Genomic DNA, 19,846 nt, shown 5'->3' on the forward strand with positions numbered 1-19,846 from the left:
GCACACATTGCTTCTTGTCCACAGGATCGGGCGCAAGTCGAGTCGCTTGTGGCGAGCAGCTGCGCTGAAGTTGTCCCAAGAGCTATGCTCCATGCTGATGAGACCGGATAATGCTACCGTCATACGGGTGCTAGAAGGGTAGGTCTTTCCTCTTGGTGCAATTTTACATCAGAACAGGGTGCATTATTTGGTATTGCTAGCTTGTCTTCCTCAACATTGAGAAAGAAGATGATTGATACTTTGTTGGCTATGATATCCACGGATCCACTTTCATTTTTTCCCCTCAAACATTCTCTGTGTTTCATTTTGTTTTGTTGTTTTTTTTCTCCACAGTGTTTACACCAAGGAGTGGTTAATTAACATGCTTTCTATGCATACTAATGATGTTAGTACACTGCACACTTGTCTGTCCGCCTTTGTTGCTATTTATTTACATATATTTAGGTGAGGAGCTGAATCAGTGTTTCATTGAATATGTTGTTCAATGTCTTGCATTCCCTGAAGTGCTTACAGTGTACCACAGCCATCCCTGGAAACTGGATTGATCCTGGAAGATCTTGTTTTGTGTGCTCACATGATAGATGTTCCACTACATCACTTTTGGCTCATGTGTTGCAGTAGCCAACATAGTAAAAAAAAAAAATATATATATATATATATATCATGCTCATTCACTTCAGTTTTCTCATTCCTTTGCTATTTAGTGTGCTACCTCTGCTATCATTTATTTTGATCACATCTTTCCCTCTTCTTGACTTTTCCTGAATCACCTTTTCATTTGTCAATCCTCCTCTTCCCCTTGTTCATTTTGTATATCCATCTGTCTGTCATTTGTCTTTCTGTCTGTCTGTCTGTCTGTCTGTCTGGCTCAATTTCTTTCCCTCACTATCTTTCTCTTACCTCAAACACTTTCTTATGTGTGTGCGATCTCATTTTGATATGTTTGCTCTGTTTCTGAAAGGACTATTAAATATTTCTAGCGTGCAGAAAAACAGGATTATGAATAAGATGGGCTCTATTAATTGCCACTTAAATTGGTTGCCAACACTATATTCATTCAGTGTACTAGTATGTATTATCCTGTTTTTTTATTGTTTTTTTTTAATAGTTCTGTGGTTAATTCATTACTTTTCGTGGTTGCTTTTTATTTTGTTATGCGATGCAGATATCAGTAGGTACTGCATGAATGTTTGAAAAACATATAAAGTACTTAACCCTAATCCCACCGGGTTTTTTTGAGGGACTTGAAACCACGGGGGGGCCTTCAGATCTCGGTCTTGGATCGCACGATCTTCACGAAATTTTGCACTAAGGTAGAGGCCAATGTAATCTACTAGAGTGTATAGTTAGATTTTTCAAATTTTATTTAATGTATTTTATATCAATTAATTTATGCTAATTTATGCAAAAATAATTTTTTGCCTATAAATAAAAAGATAAAGCTCCAAGACTTCTAATTTTTGGTGAACATATTCTTTTCAATATCCTCAGCAATAATATTGAAGCAAAAATTTGGCTTCATAACTATTTCTTATGTATTTCATTGTTTATTGAATTTCTTATGTATTTCCTTGTTTTTTACTTTTTGTTTTTGTTGTTTTTTTCGTCAAAATTTTTCACAGAAACTTTTTAAAGCATAATCCGGCTAAAATAAATCATTTTCAGCCGTTGAAAGTATAAATATTTATTTTTATATGAATTAATTGCAAAAACACAATTTACATTGGATTTTTACACAAAATCATGTTTTTGAGCAATTTTTGGGTCAACAAATTTTTTTCAAAGGGGCGTGGCTTCAAAACGGTATGCCCGAGACCGACAAATTTGGTCTCAAAAGTTGCACGTTACTTGAAAGAAAAAAGTCACAAAATGTTGCGGCGAGAGCATCACGCGTTGCGGAATAATCATATGAAACGTCGAGAGGGAGGGGCCAAAATGGCCCCCCCCCCGCCCCGGTGGGAATAGGCTTAACTACCCTATGTCCTGATATTTCAAATTTTAGGACTTATGAAACAGCTCATGAGTGGTCAAATTTATGGGAATGAGAAGTACTATCTCTCTCCATGAAACAAAGTTACTTATGACCATTTACAACTGTGGAATCGATATGTGTAGAATTTCTGTCACGGGAGACAATTTTGTTGGTTTTGTAAATTTCATGGAAATCAGTCAACTCGTGATACATGTATCATCACAAATAAAAGTTATTGTTAAATATTACAGTATCATGCTCAAAATGATTGTGAGTTGGAGATTTTGTGACAGGTATTTCAAGCTGAGAGTGATGTCGAATGATCAGAAAAAAAGTGGTATAGGATCATACCATAAATCAAGTAGATTGTTTGTAATAATGACTCTTGGTCAAAAGGGAGAGTTATTAAAATTAACTTTTGCACTGGGAGCTTCAGAATCATAAAGGCATTAAATAACAAATTAAATGTAGAAATTTTAAGCAAACTATGCATTAATGTATAGTTTGTTATATTTAATTTGTTAACACCTTTAATTTTGCTAGATTTCTCTCAGACACTATTTGCAAGGTGTTTTGCACATTTCACTTTCTGTGCTGAAGACTTGGAACGAAATGAGTGTCGTGCTGTGAAGCTTAAACTCCTGTTTTAAATCAAATGGCCTGCCTTTGTTTTGATATCAGCTTGTCTGAATAATAAGTCTTGAATATAATCTGATTTACAATGTCTTGCACTTTCTCTTCAAGTATGCTGTATTTCACAAGTTGAAGTTCACCAAATACACATTGATGACCGAGTGTCGTTGTATTTGTGTCACACTGCTTTGCTATAAGATTTAGAAGAGAACATCTATGAAAGAAAATTGCAAATTACTTTGTTTGATTAGGCCAATACTTTTTGTATGTCACCATGTGTCTCCTTGATATTGTATGTGAAGAGATGCAGTGTTTGATTAAGAAGGGTGACACAATATTCATTGTTCTAGGTATCAGTTTATGAGGGCTTTTCTGAGGGGAAGGAAAGTGTTAAGAGATTTATAACAAGTTCTATAGTGATTGACGCTTACACTTTATTTTTCTTTCTCTTTGCAAGAAAACCCTTTTTTTTCATTACAGTCTCATTTCCTCATGAAACCTGTATTTTTCCCTAACGAATGTCGTCTCACTGACAAATAACCATAACTAGTTACGAGCCCCAGATGTTCAAGCAGCATTTTGAGTCGTGGGACGAGATTCTCGCCGTGGACTACACGCGGACAGCTGAAGTGGTCATCAGCCGTATGATCAAGCAGTACGGTCAGCAGGGTCCGGGATCACGCCACGGGTCTCGACAGGGCTCGCCCTGCAGGGCGGGTGGTGCGGGGTAAGGCGGGGCCACGGACAGTCACAAGATTATAAGGGTTTGGGGTTGGGAAGTGGAGGGGTGAAGGGTGCCTGAGCCCTTCCCAGAGATGCATCCATTGTGTGACAGGTTGCCTTGGAGATGCGTCTGCTGCCCCCCTGGTCAGTGCCTGAAATCATCTGCCTGAGCTTCTCGCATGTGTCAAAGTTTATCTCTGACTACTTCTGCATCTTTCTCTTGTCAGAGGTCGTCATCTTGTCTTTGTGTGTTTATGTGGTCTTTTGAAGTAAAAAAAAAGGAAAGAGGATATGTTGTAAAGCTGATTATTTTCACAGATCTCAGGCTTCAAATTCTCTTGCTATTTTTGGGTATGCTTTTATACTAGTTGCAGAATTCCAATATCCTTAACTTGTATTTTCGTTTTCGATAGATGCTTATAGACTTTGGATCCATTAAAATCAAACAAGTATGTTGGCAGTGGTTCCGTGTATTCAAATTTATGGTGGATGTTGTTAAATCAAACTGAGTGACTTAATACTTCACAAAGGTGAAATTTTGTACGTGTCATAGAAATTGAGATAATGAAAGTCTCCATTTTGACATGCTTGCCAATCAGCAAACTGCTCTCCCCTTTGTGGCTGTAATGTTTACTGGCCAGTTTACTGTCCATTCTAGTTTATTGTCCTGTACAGCATATCGTTTGTCCTGGTTTGTTTGTCCGTTTTGGTATTGTGATATAAGTATTTCATATTCTCTTCATCTCTCTTTTAGTGTTTATCTGTCTATCTTCAATGAATCTTACATAACACACATATGATGTGTATTATATTTATAGGTCTTTGCACCTTCCTCCCTTTGTGTCTACCTGTGTTCATATGTTTTTTCTGTCAATAACCCTATCTCCCCCTTTCTACTTCCTTCTACTTCCTGTTCATTTGATGTGTCTCTTTTTTTAATCCATCTCTCTCTGTCTGTCATTTTGTTCATCTGTCTTCCCCCAGCTCATTTTGTCATTGTTGATCCTCTAATTGTATGGCATCTATCAAAGGAATTGTAATTAAATCTATTTATCTTGTAGACATTGGGTAGTAAACAGATTGAGGAATCATATTACTCCATCATTCCTTTCATAGTTAATTATGAATAGTTGTTCTTTTATTCCAATGGCTGTGGTATCTTAAAATCACATCAAACCAAGCTCAACTCTTTCCTTTGCATTCTCTATTCTACTGTTCGAATTTCTATGTGAGACACTTAGTATTAAAAGAGTAACAACTTAAGATGAATAAATTGCTGTCATGTTGGTAAACAAATGACTGGCAATATACACTGTATCTATCTACAATGTATCTATCTGTCTGTCTATCTATCTATCTATCTATCTATCTGTCTATCTATCTGTCTGTCTGTCTGTCTGTCTATCTATCTATCTATCTATCTATCTATCTATCTATCTATCTATCTTATCTATTTGTCCGTTTATCTGTCTATATACATTTATGTATCTATTCATTCATTTATTTATCCTTTTCTCTCTCACGATATGTATCTTAATGTTAATTCTTACATCACAATATCCTCAGATATATGAGACTTTTCATTGTAAATCTTAGAGAAAAAAAATGGCGTTCTAACTAACCTGAATCATATCTGCTTATAGAATATAGCAATGTAATATAATGTATTGAAACAGGAAAAGAGAATATCATTTCATCATTCATGTATGTATCATGCATTATCTAATGGTGAGTGTTGTGTTGTGATTCATCTAACCCAGTAACTGGAGTGTGCATACATTATTGTCGAAAGTCATTTGCAAGAATTCTTGGTGATGCGAATATTGTCAAACAACTGTAAAAGAGCACACATTTGAGAAGTGTTGTAAATCTGTAAGTCAAAACTTGATTCTATCAGGGACTTTACTTCACTGTCACAAAGCACATCAGAGACGTGTTCATGTTTACCTGGTGATCCATTTTTTGTCAGAGAATGAGATTATATAGCAATGAAAATGTAGTGTAACTGTAAAAGTGGATATTTTTGGGCTCAGCCGGGTAGAAGAGTTTCGCATGTTTTTAAATCCACAGAATCAAGACATCAAATACTGGAATTTATGGCAAGCAAAAATATTTGTGTGCTTTTGTTTTCGCGTAGTTTGTGATCGCGAAAATTTCAACACTGTGAAAATTTCCACTTTTACAGTATTGCAATAGATTGATCTCAGCCAGTAGATCTCTCGCTCTGGCCACCAATCATGTTTTTGCAGCTTTTACAGTTGGTTGCTTCTCATTTGATCTTGTAAACATTGAATGCATTGCTGTGGTTTTTGTCCCATTCTTTGCCTCCAGTGCGCTGACCACCAAACCTTTAGATGGATCTTAACATGATTGGAAATATCTATGAATGTACTCATGATCAAATGTATAACAACTGTGTGCGCGTGTGTGTGTGTGTGTGTGTGCTGTAACTAACATTGAATGCATTTGTTTCTGTTGTGCCACAGGTGATTTGGTCTCCGTTGCATCAGACGTGTGTTCACACTAGCATTCACATGTCACCTGATCACCTGTAGAATTATTCTCCTACCAGTGCAGTACAAAATGTCAATAGAAATGTGCTCATCAGTGTTGGAATTTCAAATGGATTGATAACTTGCCATGCAGGCTTCCAGATGTTATATATACATTTATGTATTTTTTTTCTTTCTTTTTTCCAATTTGGATTATGTAAATTGGCTTGTTTTATTCTGGGCAGATTCAGTTCTTACTCCTCCCAACAGAAAGTCTGATGTCTGTAAGAGTGGTTACAGCCACAATTGGCATTACTGTTCTAAGTTTATATGCAATCTACAGATTATTATGTAATGGATATTGGGAAACCCGTATAGAAGTGGAAAACATGGATAGGTTTAGTTAATTATGTAACATATGGTGTCATTCAACTCATTTAATCTTCTGTAAATATTGTTGCAGCTGTTTAATAATTACCTGTTATTTGTTACACCCATTCACTGGTCAAGCTAGAATGTGATGAATGATAGTGAGCTGAAATTTTGCTCAGAGTGTGTGTACATAGAAAAATTCAAAGTAAAGTCAAAAGGACTACCATATCCATCATGGTTACACAGAAGAACTAAACCAAACAATAGGAGATGCAAAGGATTCCTCCCATCATTGTGTAAGGGTTATAAATTTTCACCGAAATCAATGTTACACATGTACTTTTCTGACAAAATATCAGTCATTTGTTCCCCTTAACTCTTTGCATGTTCCTTAATTCTCTATTGTCTTCAGGAATGAGAGCCAAGTATTCAAGTCCAAATTCCCCGGCTGGGATGACGTACTGGCGGTGGACTACACGCGCAGTGCGGATCAAGTTCTACGGAAGCCTGTTGTGCAAAAGGTAGGATGTTGTTACTGCTGTAGTTGTGACCATAAAAGGTACTGCTGTTTGTGTGTAATTCACCTGACTCTATAGAGAACTGTGAGAACTGAATAATATCTTTCTTTTTTTTTTCTCTGTTAAAGAAAACATGATATCAAACATTTCATAGATCTTTGTTGCTTACATATTGACATTAATGAAGAAATAATATCAAGTATTAATGTAGGATATTGGGGAGAAAAGAAAAGTGCAATTGTGCTGCATAAGTAAAGACAGAAATCTTATGCAAGTCCCATGTGCACATATCTGTGATTGAATATGTTACTTCACGTAGAGTATACACAATCTGCATGTTGCTGTAAATTTGGTACAAAGTCGCTCATGAATTAACTCCATCACAAAATGTGCATAATGGCATATAATACTGGACAAACTATAGCCTGGCTGTCGTGGAAAAAAAGCTTTTGGGTTTTTTTCCCCCCCATTTGTAAACAAAGCATTACTATGACTTTACCCTGCCAGTGTGATTTAGTTATCAGTCTGGTTTTATCATTGCTGTATATTTGTGTCTGATGCCAAATTTATTCACTTAACTCCATTATTGCTTTTCATTGTGCAAGATATTGCATTTTTAAAAAAATCCTTTCTGGTTCATTAGGAACATGCAAATTGACTTATGGTATAATGTGTACTAGGAACTGATTATCATTTATTATTGAAACATTTGAAAATAATCATCACATGTACACATGTAATCTAAGCTCTAGGGTGTGTGTTTCATCTTGTGTGTAATCACACACTGGTACTACACTTCGTCGCTGAAAATGTTGTTCCATTTGCTCTTCATTGCAGGACGCTCAAGAAAAAGATGAGTTGAAGACTGATCTCTCAGCTCTCTTCATGCCACGCCAGCCTGCCATGTCACTGAATGAAGCTGTAAGTACACCTTCTGGATTCTGTTTTTTTTTTTCCCTTTTTAAATGAGATCTCATTAGCTGCCAAGTCAATGTGGAAGAGAAATGAACTGCCGAGTGTGTGCAAACCAAAGAGGTTACAAGCTAGTTAGTACTAGAGTGCTGACTTGCAACACACCTTGTACAATTGATCTGTGAGTGAGGGGAGCAAGGTCTGCCATTACTATAGAGGGCACAGTCCCAGAAAATTTAGTACATATTATTTGCTAGAGGGTGGAGTATTTTCACTGCAGTATTCAGTATTCTCTGCTTATACAGCTGGCAATCTCTAGTACGTGAAGGAGGTTATGCGTACTTTGCGTCACATCAATCTTGCCCAATTATCATGCCTCTTCTGGTAATGGTGGACAGCGCTTACTCCTTGTGATCACAGAAGTTTCATTTTCCCTTTATGCATGACAGCAATATACGGTTTAAACGAAACGTAATTCAATTGTATTCAGAAAGTTGTGTGTTTCAAAGATACTACGATGTACAAAGATATTACAGCTCATTCAAGAGAGCTGTTTGCATTAACTCTTTAATCGCCACGGTGTAAGGGCCCTGAGTGCCACATTATTCTGAGACAGCAAAGTACACATTGTAGGCATGCTTACGAGCAAAAAAACATTTTTTTCAAATCTATGTAACTTTTATAGATTTTTGTAACCCTGGACATGTAATAAGCAATAATACAGAGAAAATGAACTGAAATGATGTGTTTCACACAATACTGAACGATCCTGACCCCAAGAAGTTTGGAACTGGACACTTGTAATACTAGTGGCAGTGAGCAAACATGATCAGCCAGAAATCTATGTACCATGCCAGAAAAAGAAAAAGCCTATAAGTTATGTAGATGTATGTACTGTCGATATCTTTACAATCAACTTCTGTAGACACTGAGATTTTTGTTGTGCTTTTATTTAGCTAATTTCATGAATAGGCTGTGTATTTAAAAAATAACAGTGTGGCACCATATATGGATAAAAATTGAAACAAAAATTTGCGTGCACACACTGTCCAAGGCCGGCACATTAGCATTGCAACATCGAGTGCCCAGAGACTCCAACCCAAAGCACCTTCTGATCTGGAGATTCTCCCGCCTGAAACCCCTAGCAAACGGGAGACTCCAAGTTGATGTGTGCGAAGCACAAAGTTCCTAGGGTTCTAGATGCTTTCTGGTGCTATCTAAGGCTTTTTTTTTCCCAACATACAATAGCAATAAGTAAGAAATCTTTTCCAACAGGAGACACAGCGCCAGGGCGGGAGAAATTAAATCTCAAGCGGGAGAACGGGAGATTTTGCGAAAGTTGGTTTTCAGCGGGAGATCTCCTGGCGAAAACGGGAGATCTCACGAGTCTCTGAGTGCCTACTATTACCATTACATTTTCTGAGAGATGTGGTCTCATTTCAAGCAATGTTTTCACAGAACATTTCTTTTTCTTTTTAATGAATGCTTGTCTTATTTTTTTTTTCAGTTATGATAATGAGGAAACTGCAAAGCTTGAAACCAATAACTTAGAAAAATATTTGATCAACTACCATATGCTTAAATATCAATACTCTAAAATATCAGTGTTTACAATCTGAATATGTTACCCAGTCACGTCATTAGTTTATGCAAGATATTGTAGGGGATGGTTCCATGACATTTGCTCCTGCGACAATTGATTACATGAAATATCTGTCTGTTAAGCCAAACATAAATTCTACCCCCAAGCATAACCATAATCCTAGCCCTAATCCTCACATCAAACTAAACCTAAAACCCTATCACAACCCCAACCCTTCGACCTTAGAGAAAAATATGACCGGAGCAATTGTCACAGGAGCAAATGTCATGTTACCTTGGAGAATATTATAAGTCATCCTTGCATTTGTTTGTCTTCTCAGGACCAACTGATGGAGGAGTGGAATGAGGATCTGGATGGGATGGAGGCGTTTGTCTTGGAGGGGCGGAAGTTTGCCCGTCTGCCTGATTCGGAGACCGGTAGGCTGAAAATACATAGATACATAGATAAATCACGCTTTGTGCAAGCACCTCTTTAACAATCTCCCAACCCTCTTCCTCTCTCTGTGAATGAGGTTTTTTGTAAGATTTCTTTTTTTTTAATGTCTTTTTTTGGGGATGGTGTCTCAAGCTTTTACGAACCAGTGGGAGAAGTATATGCATGGTAGATTTCACTTGCCCTTTGAAGGTGACTCCTGTTCACACAATTGGTGTTGCACTGCTTTTTTGAATGTCTCTCGTATGATTGCCACGAACATGTGAAACTATGTGTAGCTGCACTGCTCATATCCTGTCTGTATGTAGGTTGGGAAAAGATAAAGAAGGGTAAGGAATTTGGTACCGTATTCATTATTAGTGACCGACTTGCAGGCTTTTTTCTTGAAAACTGATATATCTCCTGTCTCAAGACAATACAAATTCATCCCTGATATTGGAAATATACAGCATACTGGTATGCATGTATCTCACACAAGTTTATGTCAGACTGCTTTCTTGAACGTTCCTGATTTTGACTTTGAATGCTGCCAGCCCTGAGTGTTTTTGAGAACTGCTACTGTGATATAGTGCAAACAAACATTGGGAGTTAACCTTGATCAAGAATACCGTAAAAGCAGGTGTTTTGCCTTCGAGCAATTTTTCGTGCTTGGCAGGGTAAGATGAATTTCTCATGTTTGGATTTGGCGAATAGTCAGAGCACTTCAGACAGCTCACTACTGCAGCAGCAGTTCAGGGCTTTGGCAGCACAATCCATACTACTGTAGAAGCTTTTATTTTCGGGTAAAGATATTTTCACGAATGAGGTCACAGACATTTTTGCGAGATGTTGATTTCGCAAATTTGACACAGACGCTATCATACGTGTACTAATGCCTGTCAGTTCGAGATATATTCATGTGTTGTTAACTTCGTGGTCCAACGGTGATTTGCAAAATTTGCAAATATAATAGCTTATACAGTATTGTATAGGGTATGTGGTCAGTATAGCAACAGAACATTCACTCATGCTACAGGATATTCCGTTAGACAAGCAAAAATTCAGTGCACTTTTATTTTTGTGCAAGTTTCATGTTCCACAAAATATTTCCACTTTTACTATAGACAGCATGAAAATGTTAATCCATGCTCTTTATCCTTCTTTGCCCGCACCCTGCCCCAGGTCACTTCTACAGTGGGGACTGCTACGTCTTCCTCTGCCGCTACTGGGTGCCCCGGGATCTCCCGGAGGACGGGGATGGGGAGGAGAACGGGAAGGAGGGAGCGGAGGAGGAGAAGGATGATGAGGATGAGGACGACGAGGTGGCGGCCGAGGAGGACTTCCAGTGCACCGTCTACTTCTGGCAGGGCCGCGAGGCCAGCAACATGGGATGGCTCACCTTCACCTTCAGCCTGCAGAAGAAGTTTGAGTCGCTCTTCGGCGACAAGTTGGAGGTCGTCCGACTCTGCCAGGTACGTGTGTGTAGCAGGAAAAGAAATCACTCCAATTCATGATTTTACTATAGACCAAGGCACATATGTAACTATGTGTGCAGCTTCAGCAGGGATAGAAATTAGTACAATTCATTTCACTGTAGTCCTAAGGACACAAATGTATACATGTGTGCAGTCTTGAGCAAAGATGGCAATTTATGATTTTGCTATAGACCCCTACTCGACCCCATTTTCAAAACATGCCAGCAAGATGAGGGGGTCTCAACAAACAAACAAAAAGTAGCATGATATGAAAGGATGTATTTTTAAAAATGTTACATCATGAGATATTTCAGTAATCATGGTTATTGGTTCTTCTTATCAATTCAGCAAGATTATAGACAAGCAGTGATGTTGATGTTGATAATGTCAGGACAAAAATTTTTGTAACAGATACTGGTATATGTTGTCATTTGTAAAAAAAAAAAAATAGATGACACTGTTAGCATTTGTCAGAAGTGTTGATAATATGTAGAAAAAAGGGAATGCTGAAAATCTATTAGAGAACTACAACGCTATATGACAAATATGACAGATATGTAGCAGAAAAATTTGATATAAAACTTTGTACAGCATGAAACATAGCATAAACCATCACAAACACATTCAATTGTGTTTTTTTTTTCTCTCTCCTTCCCTACAGCAACAAGAGAACCTCAAGTTCCTCTCACACTTCAAGAAGAAGTTTGTCATCCATCGCGGCAGACGCCCGCTCCCCAACGCTCAGTCAGAGGACACGCCCAAGGACCTTAACCCCAAGCTGTACCACATCAGGGCCAACGGAGGACCCCTGTGCACCCGCTGCATCCAAGTCCACCCCACGGCCCAGTGGCTCAACCCTGAGTTCTGGTGAGGAGATGGTGTCATTACAGAGTTCTGCTCTTGAAGTTTGCGTCAAATGTCCAACCCAGATTTATGACATAATCTTTTTTATAATGAATCGTCACATAATTTGTGTATGAATTATAGTATCACTTTACTTTGTCAGAGTAAAAGTATCCAATCATGAAATGAAATTCAGTACTACCTGTGACAATATCACTCTATGCTCTAAACAAGGATTCATCTTTTTTGACAAGATGATTGCTGACTATAGCTCTAGACATAGAGATAACATAACATAACTATGTTATGTTATAACATAATATAACATAACATAGAGATAACATAACATAACTATAGCTCTAGACATAGACATAACTATTGTTAGACATACTAGAGCCCCCAGTTATGGCTGAAATGGACATCAATATAAAACAAAAGCACCCAAACTGAACAGGTCTATATTGCAAGCCTGTGGTGCAGAAAGAAGAATTCTCAATGATATATCATGCAGCATTGCTTGAAGGCATGTATATCTCTGCATGCTAGAGTATCTCTTCAACGCAGTGTAGTTTGGTATGATATGCTCTTACATGAAATCACTCGACTTCATATGAGATTGATGTGGCAACTGTGCATGGCCTCATTTTAAAAAAAAAAGTCATTTCATTGTTACTCATTTACAATTTGTGTTTCCTTTTCAGCTACATCCTCGAAGTTCCATTTGACAGTCAAGACAGTAAAGGAATTGTCTACACATGGATTGGATCCAAGGCTAATCAAGACATGTCACGGATAGCAGAAGAGATGGCATACGAGATGTTTGATGTAAGTCTTCGGCTCAGACACCCCGCAGTTATAGTGCTTCTGTTGTGTCTAGACATGATAGTGCATTCACTGTTATGTAACCTCATACCACATGCCTGTTGATGTAGATACCATGCACTAGTTCATTGTCGTGAGGCATATGCTTTCAAGAATTTGTACAGAACAGGTTGGGAAAATTCTGCAATGCGATTTGTCGAGAGCTGTGCATTGATTTTACTGGCCTTGTGTTCGATATCAAATGATAATTACAATCTCTGACTTCATTACTATCACTCTGTCTACCTATCTTTCTGTCTATCTATCTATCTATCTATCAATCAGTCTATCCATCCATATATCTATTTATATATCTATCTATCCATCTTTCAACTTAGCATCTGAGTATAACTGTCAAATATCAAATAATTGCGATCATTCCCTTCATAAATCATCTGTCTACTTATCTTTTTGTCTATTTATCTATCTATGTACCTATCTTTCTATCTGTCTGTCTATCTATCTATGTATATTTCTATCTTTCAACTTAGCATCTGAGTATAACTGTCAAATATCAATTGATAATTACGATCATTGACTTCACAAACTATCAATATGCCTATTATCTATGTGTTGTATCTACCTATCGATCTATCTATCTATCTATCTATCTATCTATCTGTCTATCTGTCCTTCTGTCCGTCCGTCCATCCACCCATCCATTTATCCATACATACGCCTATCTATGTATCTATCAACGTTAATAGCATTTGAGTATAACTGTCAAGTAATGTTGCCTGTTTCCAGGACATGTACAGCCACCAGCTCCTGGCTGAAGGAGAGGAGCCGGAGAACTTCTGGTGGGTCGCCCTCGGCAGCAGGCGAAACTATGACAAGGATGCCGAGTACATGAGGAAATCACGCCTCTTCCGCTGCTCCAACGAGAAGGGCTTCTTCACCGTGTCTGAGAAGTGCTCCGATTTCTGTCAGGTATAGCAAGAGTGTGACATTTCTGTTGTATTGGATGGCTATGAATGGGATACCAGGGAATATTGGCCCTAACGAGTGCAATATTCCTTGATATTCCATGAATTAAAGCCATCCAATATAATTATCATCATCTGTAATCATTATGTAGAGAAGGCATAAACTGTACTGTACTGTTACTTCTACTCGTCTTTTAAGTTAACTCGGCAGTGAAAGAGGAGTAGGCCTATGAAGCAACTAGAAAGATGTTTATGCGCTTGTAAATTGTATCAAGAGTTCACGCACTAGTAGCAAGCGTTCACGCAGTCAGCAAGCACTCGCGCATCAGACGAGACAAAATATGGTGTATTATTGCACTGCCACTAACAATGTTAGCCTATGGGGGGATTAATACATTGGCCTATGTGTTTCGTTCAATACGCTCTCTTATTGCACAATGAAAATCGAATGGTTGAGAATACGCATTTACAATGAGCCGCTAAAACATCCTGTATAGATGATGATGACCTGCATTGTTTACTAATACAGAAAAATACTATTAGTGCTATAACAAGGTCGCTGGGACTACCAGTTTTACCTTGTTATGACCAATACTGTAAAAGTTTAATATCTTTGCCTGAGTAATTTTTTTCACACTCAGGTAAAATTAATTTCATGTTTGTACTTTCATGGAATCAAAGAGATAATATATCTTACTATTACAAGCAGGAGCAGTCGCTTTCTCTTATTTTTGACCCTGTTTCATATTGCACAAAATGTGTCAAAATTTCCACACTGCAAAAGTTTCCACTTTCATTATTTTATTATTTCATTAAATTATTGTTGATCATCTTTTTATACTGCATTGTTCGTCCATGATGAAATTATGATATAACGAAAGAGAACTGCTAGTCTTTAGATTTTTGTTATAATGGGAGCTAACTGCATTGTTAACTATTCCCCCCCCCCCCCCCCCCCCCCCACCCACCCACCCCAGGATGACCTGGCTGATGATGATGTAATGATTCTGGACACGGGTAATGAGGTCTACCTGTGGCTGGGACCAGACAGCAGCGATGTGGAGAAGAAGCTGGCCTACAAGAGTTCTCAGGTCAGTTGGAGGTTTTACTTCCTGTAGAATCTCATTCTCCCGGTATCACCTGATGCATCTAAGTCTCATAGTACTGCTGAGTCATTTTAATTTGCCACTTAAAGACATGAAGAACAGTATCGTGATGATGTCATAGAAATCTATGTTGTTGTTTTTTCAAGTTTCAAGTTTTCAAGTTTCAAGTTTATTTCATATTTCCACTTTCTCAGTGATGGGATTACTAAATGATTGACAATAAAACAAAAGTACAAAATATATACAACCATATCTCATGTTTGAAAAAAAAAAGACAAACCAACATTAAACACAAATATAAATGGTCATTATCATCTGAGGATATCACAAATCAATGTCAGAAATATGATGGGGCCTACATAAAAGCAATGATGCTTGTAGAAACTGTAGGTTCCCGAATTTGTAGGCGTGAAATTATACAGAGAACGGACATGAGACAGGCAATAATTTGAACTGAAACAAGGTGTAAAGTATGAGACCTGATAAAATAACTGCATTCAAATAAAGTAAGGTTTGTGTATGTTGTTAAGAATCAAAGAAAATAATTGTTTTTTTTTTTAAGTCAGCATGATAATGTCACTTGGGTATTTCATTTGGAATGCTTAAAGCAATGCAACCAATTAGAAATATTGTGCTGTAGGGAAGAACTTTATTTCATGGAATAAAAAAAAAGGCGACTGTCTCTTCCTAGAGAAGGAAGAGCAAAATGGAGGAAAGTGACGCAGACAGTAACTTCTGTCATTACTGTTTCTCTGACCATCTGACCACAGGTCTACGTGCAACACATGAAGAACAAGGAGCCGGACAACCCGAGGAAGTTTGCCGTGGTTAAAAAGGGCAAGGAGACGTGGAAGTTCATCCGCTGCTTCCACGGCTGGGGGCTCTTCAAGTCAGCACCCAAGTAGACTAGATGGAGTCAAAGGGTTAAGGTCTATTTTTCAGACCATGCAAAAATAGTGTAAAGGAGACAGTGGAACAACACATTTATGGAGTGATTGTGAAGGGACGCCATCATTTGACGAGAACAACAGGGCAAGGATGTGTGGATTGGGATCAGAAAGAGTCCTGAGAAGGGTTAGTGCACTGGTCTCCCAGATGGAGCTTGGCATGTGTGAGCTGTTCACCAGTCTCCATTGAGACGCCTTCAGCCTTTATACGATCTTAGCCGATCCCATCCCTATAGATTATCCCGCAGCAGGAGCAAGTAGTACAGTACTGGGACACGTTTGGCCTGTTTTGGCTTAAGCAACACCAAGCATATGTACATCTCAACAACATGCGACCCTGAAAGGTTTTCTGTGAGAAACTTGGAAACGAAAAATAGAATATCTCCTGTGACCCTGGTGATGTATGATGTCAGAATGTTGCAACAGGTTTAAGATGGGTCAATATTACTCTGCATTCATGCCTGTATCTCCATGGAAAGGTGGAGATCATACAGAGTTGCCAAACTGTTACTTTCTTGCAGTATTTTGTGCTGTTTTGTTTTTTTGCCAAAAATACAGCATGTTTCATGGAAAATGCTGTTTTTCCCAAATTGTTCCTACTCATATTTATTGCAGGAAAGGTGAAAATACTGTTTTCCTTAAAAGATATGCCTTTTCAGCCCTCCGAATAATGCAATGATATGTACAAGGTTGGCATCCCAGATCATACTGTGCATGATGCCAAATGAGTTGACCACTTGAGTACCATGTTCAAAGAACTCCAAGTTCCTCCTTTCATTGTATATTGCTGAAGATTGCTGATTGCAGAAGAATGCAGATTGGAGAGTTCATCCTTGAGCTAATGAACTCAGAGAGTCTAAGGTTGACCAGAGAGATGTCCACGACGTAATGAGTGTTTTATGCACTAACATGACGAATAAGCAGATGTAGTCAGTCCCGCATTGGGGATTACCTGTCTGCAAAGAACCACCTCTCTGTGAGACCACTCTTTCCGTGTCCTTTATAAACAGATAGTCCTTATAGACAGGTTGACTTTATAAACAGTTTTCTCTGTCATGTAATGTACTATGACTATGGTTGGGTATGAAAGCTCGGACATTGATTTACTCTGTAAGGGATGACAGTGTGATTTTATTTCTGTATTACTCCCTGTATGATGGTCAGAAAATGATTATGTACATGTATGCCTGTGATTACAAAGGTATAAAACTCCTTAGCACTTCCTGAACAGCCTGTACGGCAAGCATTCATGGTTTGCTACAAGTTTATACCATGTAAACCTCCCCCTCCCCCTTTTCCCAGAGGAAAAAAATACCCGAGGCTTTTGACTCATCTAGACTGCCAAAGACAGTTTACACCACTAATACTACACTCTGTACTTTTTTGACATACGTTGCAATACCAAAATTACTTTTACTGAAAATTTCACATAGATATGTAGCAAACAAATTCCTTCTCTCTAAAAATGTGCATGTGTGACCCATACCTACGAGGTGTATCAAGTATACCGTTACGCTTATTATTTAGAATGAACTGGTACTGAGACATGCAGCCACATAGATATCATATGAAATTAATGATATTAATCATGATATAGACATATGCTCAGTGAAAGTGTGGTAATAATCAGTGCAGTTTTGAAACAGGATATACTGTGCAGGAATTAGCCAGTTGCATGAGATATCTAATCCCCTTGAGTACAGACTAAGAGCTTACTGTAAAGAGCAGAAATATAGTGAATGTATGTGTAACATGCACCAAGTAATACTTTCAAATTCATAAACAAGAAACATAAGGAAAGTGGCTGTGTACAACAGGACCATGTTATGTAGAACATTATTTTAATAATAGACCTTATGAGGTTTCTAAACTAGTATATGAATATCATAAAATCTGTATTTTGCTGAAATAGGCTAATTGATTTTTACATGAATCGACTTTGTCAGAGGAATTAACCTAGCATCTAATCACTCAATGAAAGGTTTGTTTAATTCTTTATTTGAATGCCCCTACATTTTTCAGTTTTAGTCAAGGATGAGGCCAAACTTCTGTTCGTGTTCAGCTATTTTAGTAAACTGAATGTACCAATATCATATAATTTCTGTGAGTTACTGTAGACGCCACATATTTCCCCAGAGGTTTGATTTTGCAAAGTTTGCAAATTAACTGATACCATGTATCTGGGCTATTAACAGCACACCAAAATGTCGCTTCTCATATCAGAAACGTAAATTATTTGTTCCTTATTGTGGGAAATTTGCCAGCTTAGCTTCTCAAAAAGGAATAATGGAACTCACTTCTCATTCCATTGAGTCTGTTTTTTTATCGCAAATATAACTACGGTACTTGTGAAATAGGCCTACAAGTCCCATTTCACATACTTTGTGGCACCTGCAGTAACCTAATCACATCAACCCAAGTGGGGATATGTGGGAGTCGGTGTTCATGGTGGATGTGTGAAAGGAAACTGGTTTCTGGATGGGGCCAGACACTCACAAAAAATGGCAGCTAGAGTCTTGAGGTTTGCCAGTCGATATTCAAACCTTGTTTCTACTTCTGCTGATAACAGTACCTTTTTTGTGTGTGTGCGTAGATGTTAAAAAGAAAAAAAGTGACATATATTTATTGTTGGCTTGTATAGCCAGGGCTAGACATTGGTGGTGGCCCGAGGCCACTAAAAATTGATGTTGTGCCACCAAACTTTCAAAAAGTACATCTTCTTGTGGCCTGATCAGACAACTGAGATTCAAAATAGATTACTATGTTTCCTGTAATTTAGCGCCACTACACTTCTATTTCGGGCCACAAACTTTTGCAAATTTAATGATTTTAGTTGTCTAAATGGGCCGCCAGAGGAAAAAACATCAATGTCTAGCCCTGGTAGCTGTGTATGGAGTCACTGAAGGAGTGAAGTAAGGACTACAGTCAATCTTGCTTAAAGGGAATCTCTCCCCTAAAATTTAAATTTGAGAGGTGGGAGAGCATGTCCTAAGAACTGTAGAGAAAATTCTATCCCATCACAAAAAAAAAATGCCCAAAACTGTGAAATATTAATTTTAATAAATCAGCACGCACTAGTGCGGGCTGCAATAGTAGCCAGATCTGAAAGTAGTAGCTGCGCGTAGACAGTCGGTGTGTGCACGTTTCCTTCGTTTGCCTCTGTCTGCACACAGCTATATCGAATACTGTCTATCGGTATCGCCTCATCGAGCCATATACATTCATGAGTAGATGCTGCCGCGGCTGCCTAGTCAGTGGCCCGGCACGGTGCAGCGTGGCAGTTCATCCTAGCTGCGTACGTGGACATTTGCGTGCGTTTGCGTGTTTTGAGAGTATCGTAGTACACTGATCGTACAGAAAATTATCGAACTACGCAATCGAATGCAGTCGATAAGGCCAGAAGACTACTCTTAAATCAAGGCGCATGTAATTTTTGGCATTTTAGAGATTGCTCTATGTCTCTTTATATATTGCTATATCTCTGTATGTGAGTAACATTGCACTCTTATATTTCATAGGGATATTGCCAATACAATAACCTACAATGTCAGAAAACTTAATTTCTGTGTACAGATACACTTTAAGTCGACCTCGCATAAGTGGAATAATTCCCTACGTCAAAGGTCTATTGAAGTCCTCTTCTCTGTATATTCTATTGACTTTAATTCCTCATAAGTCAAATTTTTTCTAAGTTGAAGTTATTTCTCCAGTCCAAATGGATTCGACTTAGGCAAGGTTGACTGTATATGATGTAGATGCAATGAGGAATTTGCATCTGAGGAATTGAGTAGTTCTAATAATGTGTTGTTCACTAACTTGTATAGGTGCAATAAGACTTTAAATAGAAACATTTCTATACTTATAGAATTAGTGAGAATGATTTTTTTTAAACAATAAATTAGCTTCTTCCAGTACTTTTCATTGCTTACTTCTAGAGCTTTATCCCAAAGCCTGTGGCTCGCAACAGTGGAGTTTCCTGCACAAAATCCAGGAGATTTAGTCAAATTGAATATATACGTAAGTTGTTATTGCAATCTTGTTTGGACAAGTCA

The 19,846-nt window shown here is 38.1% G+C and overlaps 1 protein-coding gene across 1 annotated transcript in view; it reads left to right on the plus strand.

The window, feature by feature from the left end:
- LOC139720727 (protein flightless-1 homolog) overlaps positions 1-16,154 on the plus strand; it is a 48,339-nt gene extending 32,185 nt beyond the window's left edge. The window contains exons 19-29 of the mRNA XM_071632083.1: positions 25-138; positions 3,156-3,260; positions 6,605-6,713; positions 7,548-7,631; positions 9,545-9,641; positions 10,819-11,108; positions 11,773-11,978; positions 12,656-12,779; positions 13,563-13,745; positions 14,719-14,832; positions 15,618-16,154. Of these exons, the coding sequence (XP_071488184.1) occupies positions 25-138; positions 3,156-3,260; positions 6,605-6,713; positions 7,548-7,631; positions 9,545-9,641; positions 10,819-11,108; positions 11,773-11,978; positions 12,656-12,779; positions 13,563-13,745; positions 14,719-14,832; positions 15,618-15,752 (1,561 nt within the window). The 3' untranslated portion in view covers positions 15,753-16,154. The remainder of the gene's footprint in view (positions 1-24; positions 139-3,155; positions 3,261-6,604; positions 6,714-7,547; positions 7,632-9,544; positions 9,642-10,818; positions 11,109-11,772; positions 11,979-12,655; positions 12,780-13,562; positions 13,746-14,718; positions 14,833-15,617) is intronic.
- Positions 16,155-19,846: the final 3,692 nt, after the last annotated feature.

This window comes from Diadema antillarum, unplaced genomic scaffold (genome assembly GCF_040938485.1).
Source record: "Diadema antillarum isolate AM-2024a unplaced genomic scaffold, OU_Dant_1.0 scf00000132, whole genome shotgun sequence".
Lineage (NCBI taxonomy): Eukaryota > Metazoa > Echinodermata > Echinoidea > Diadematoida > Diadematidae > Diadema > Diadema antillarum.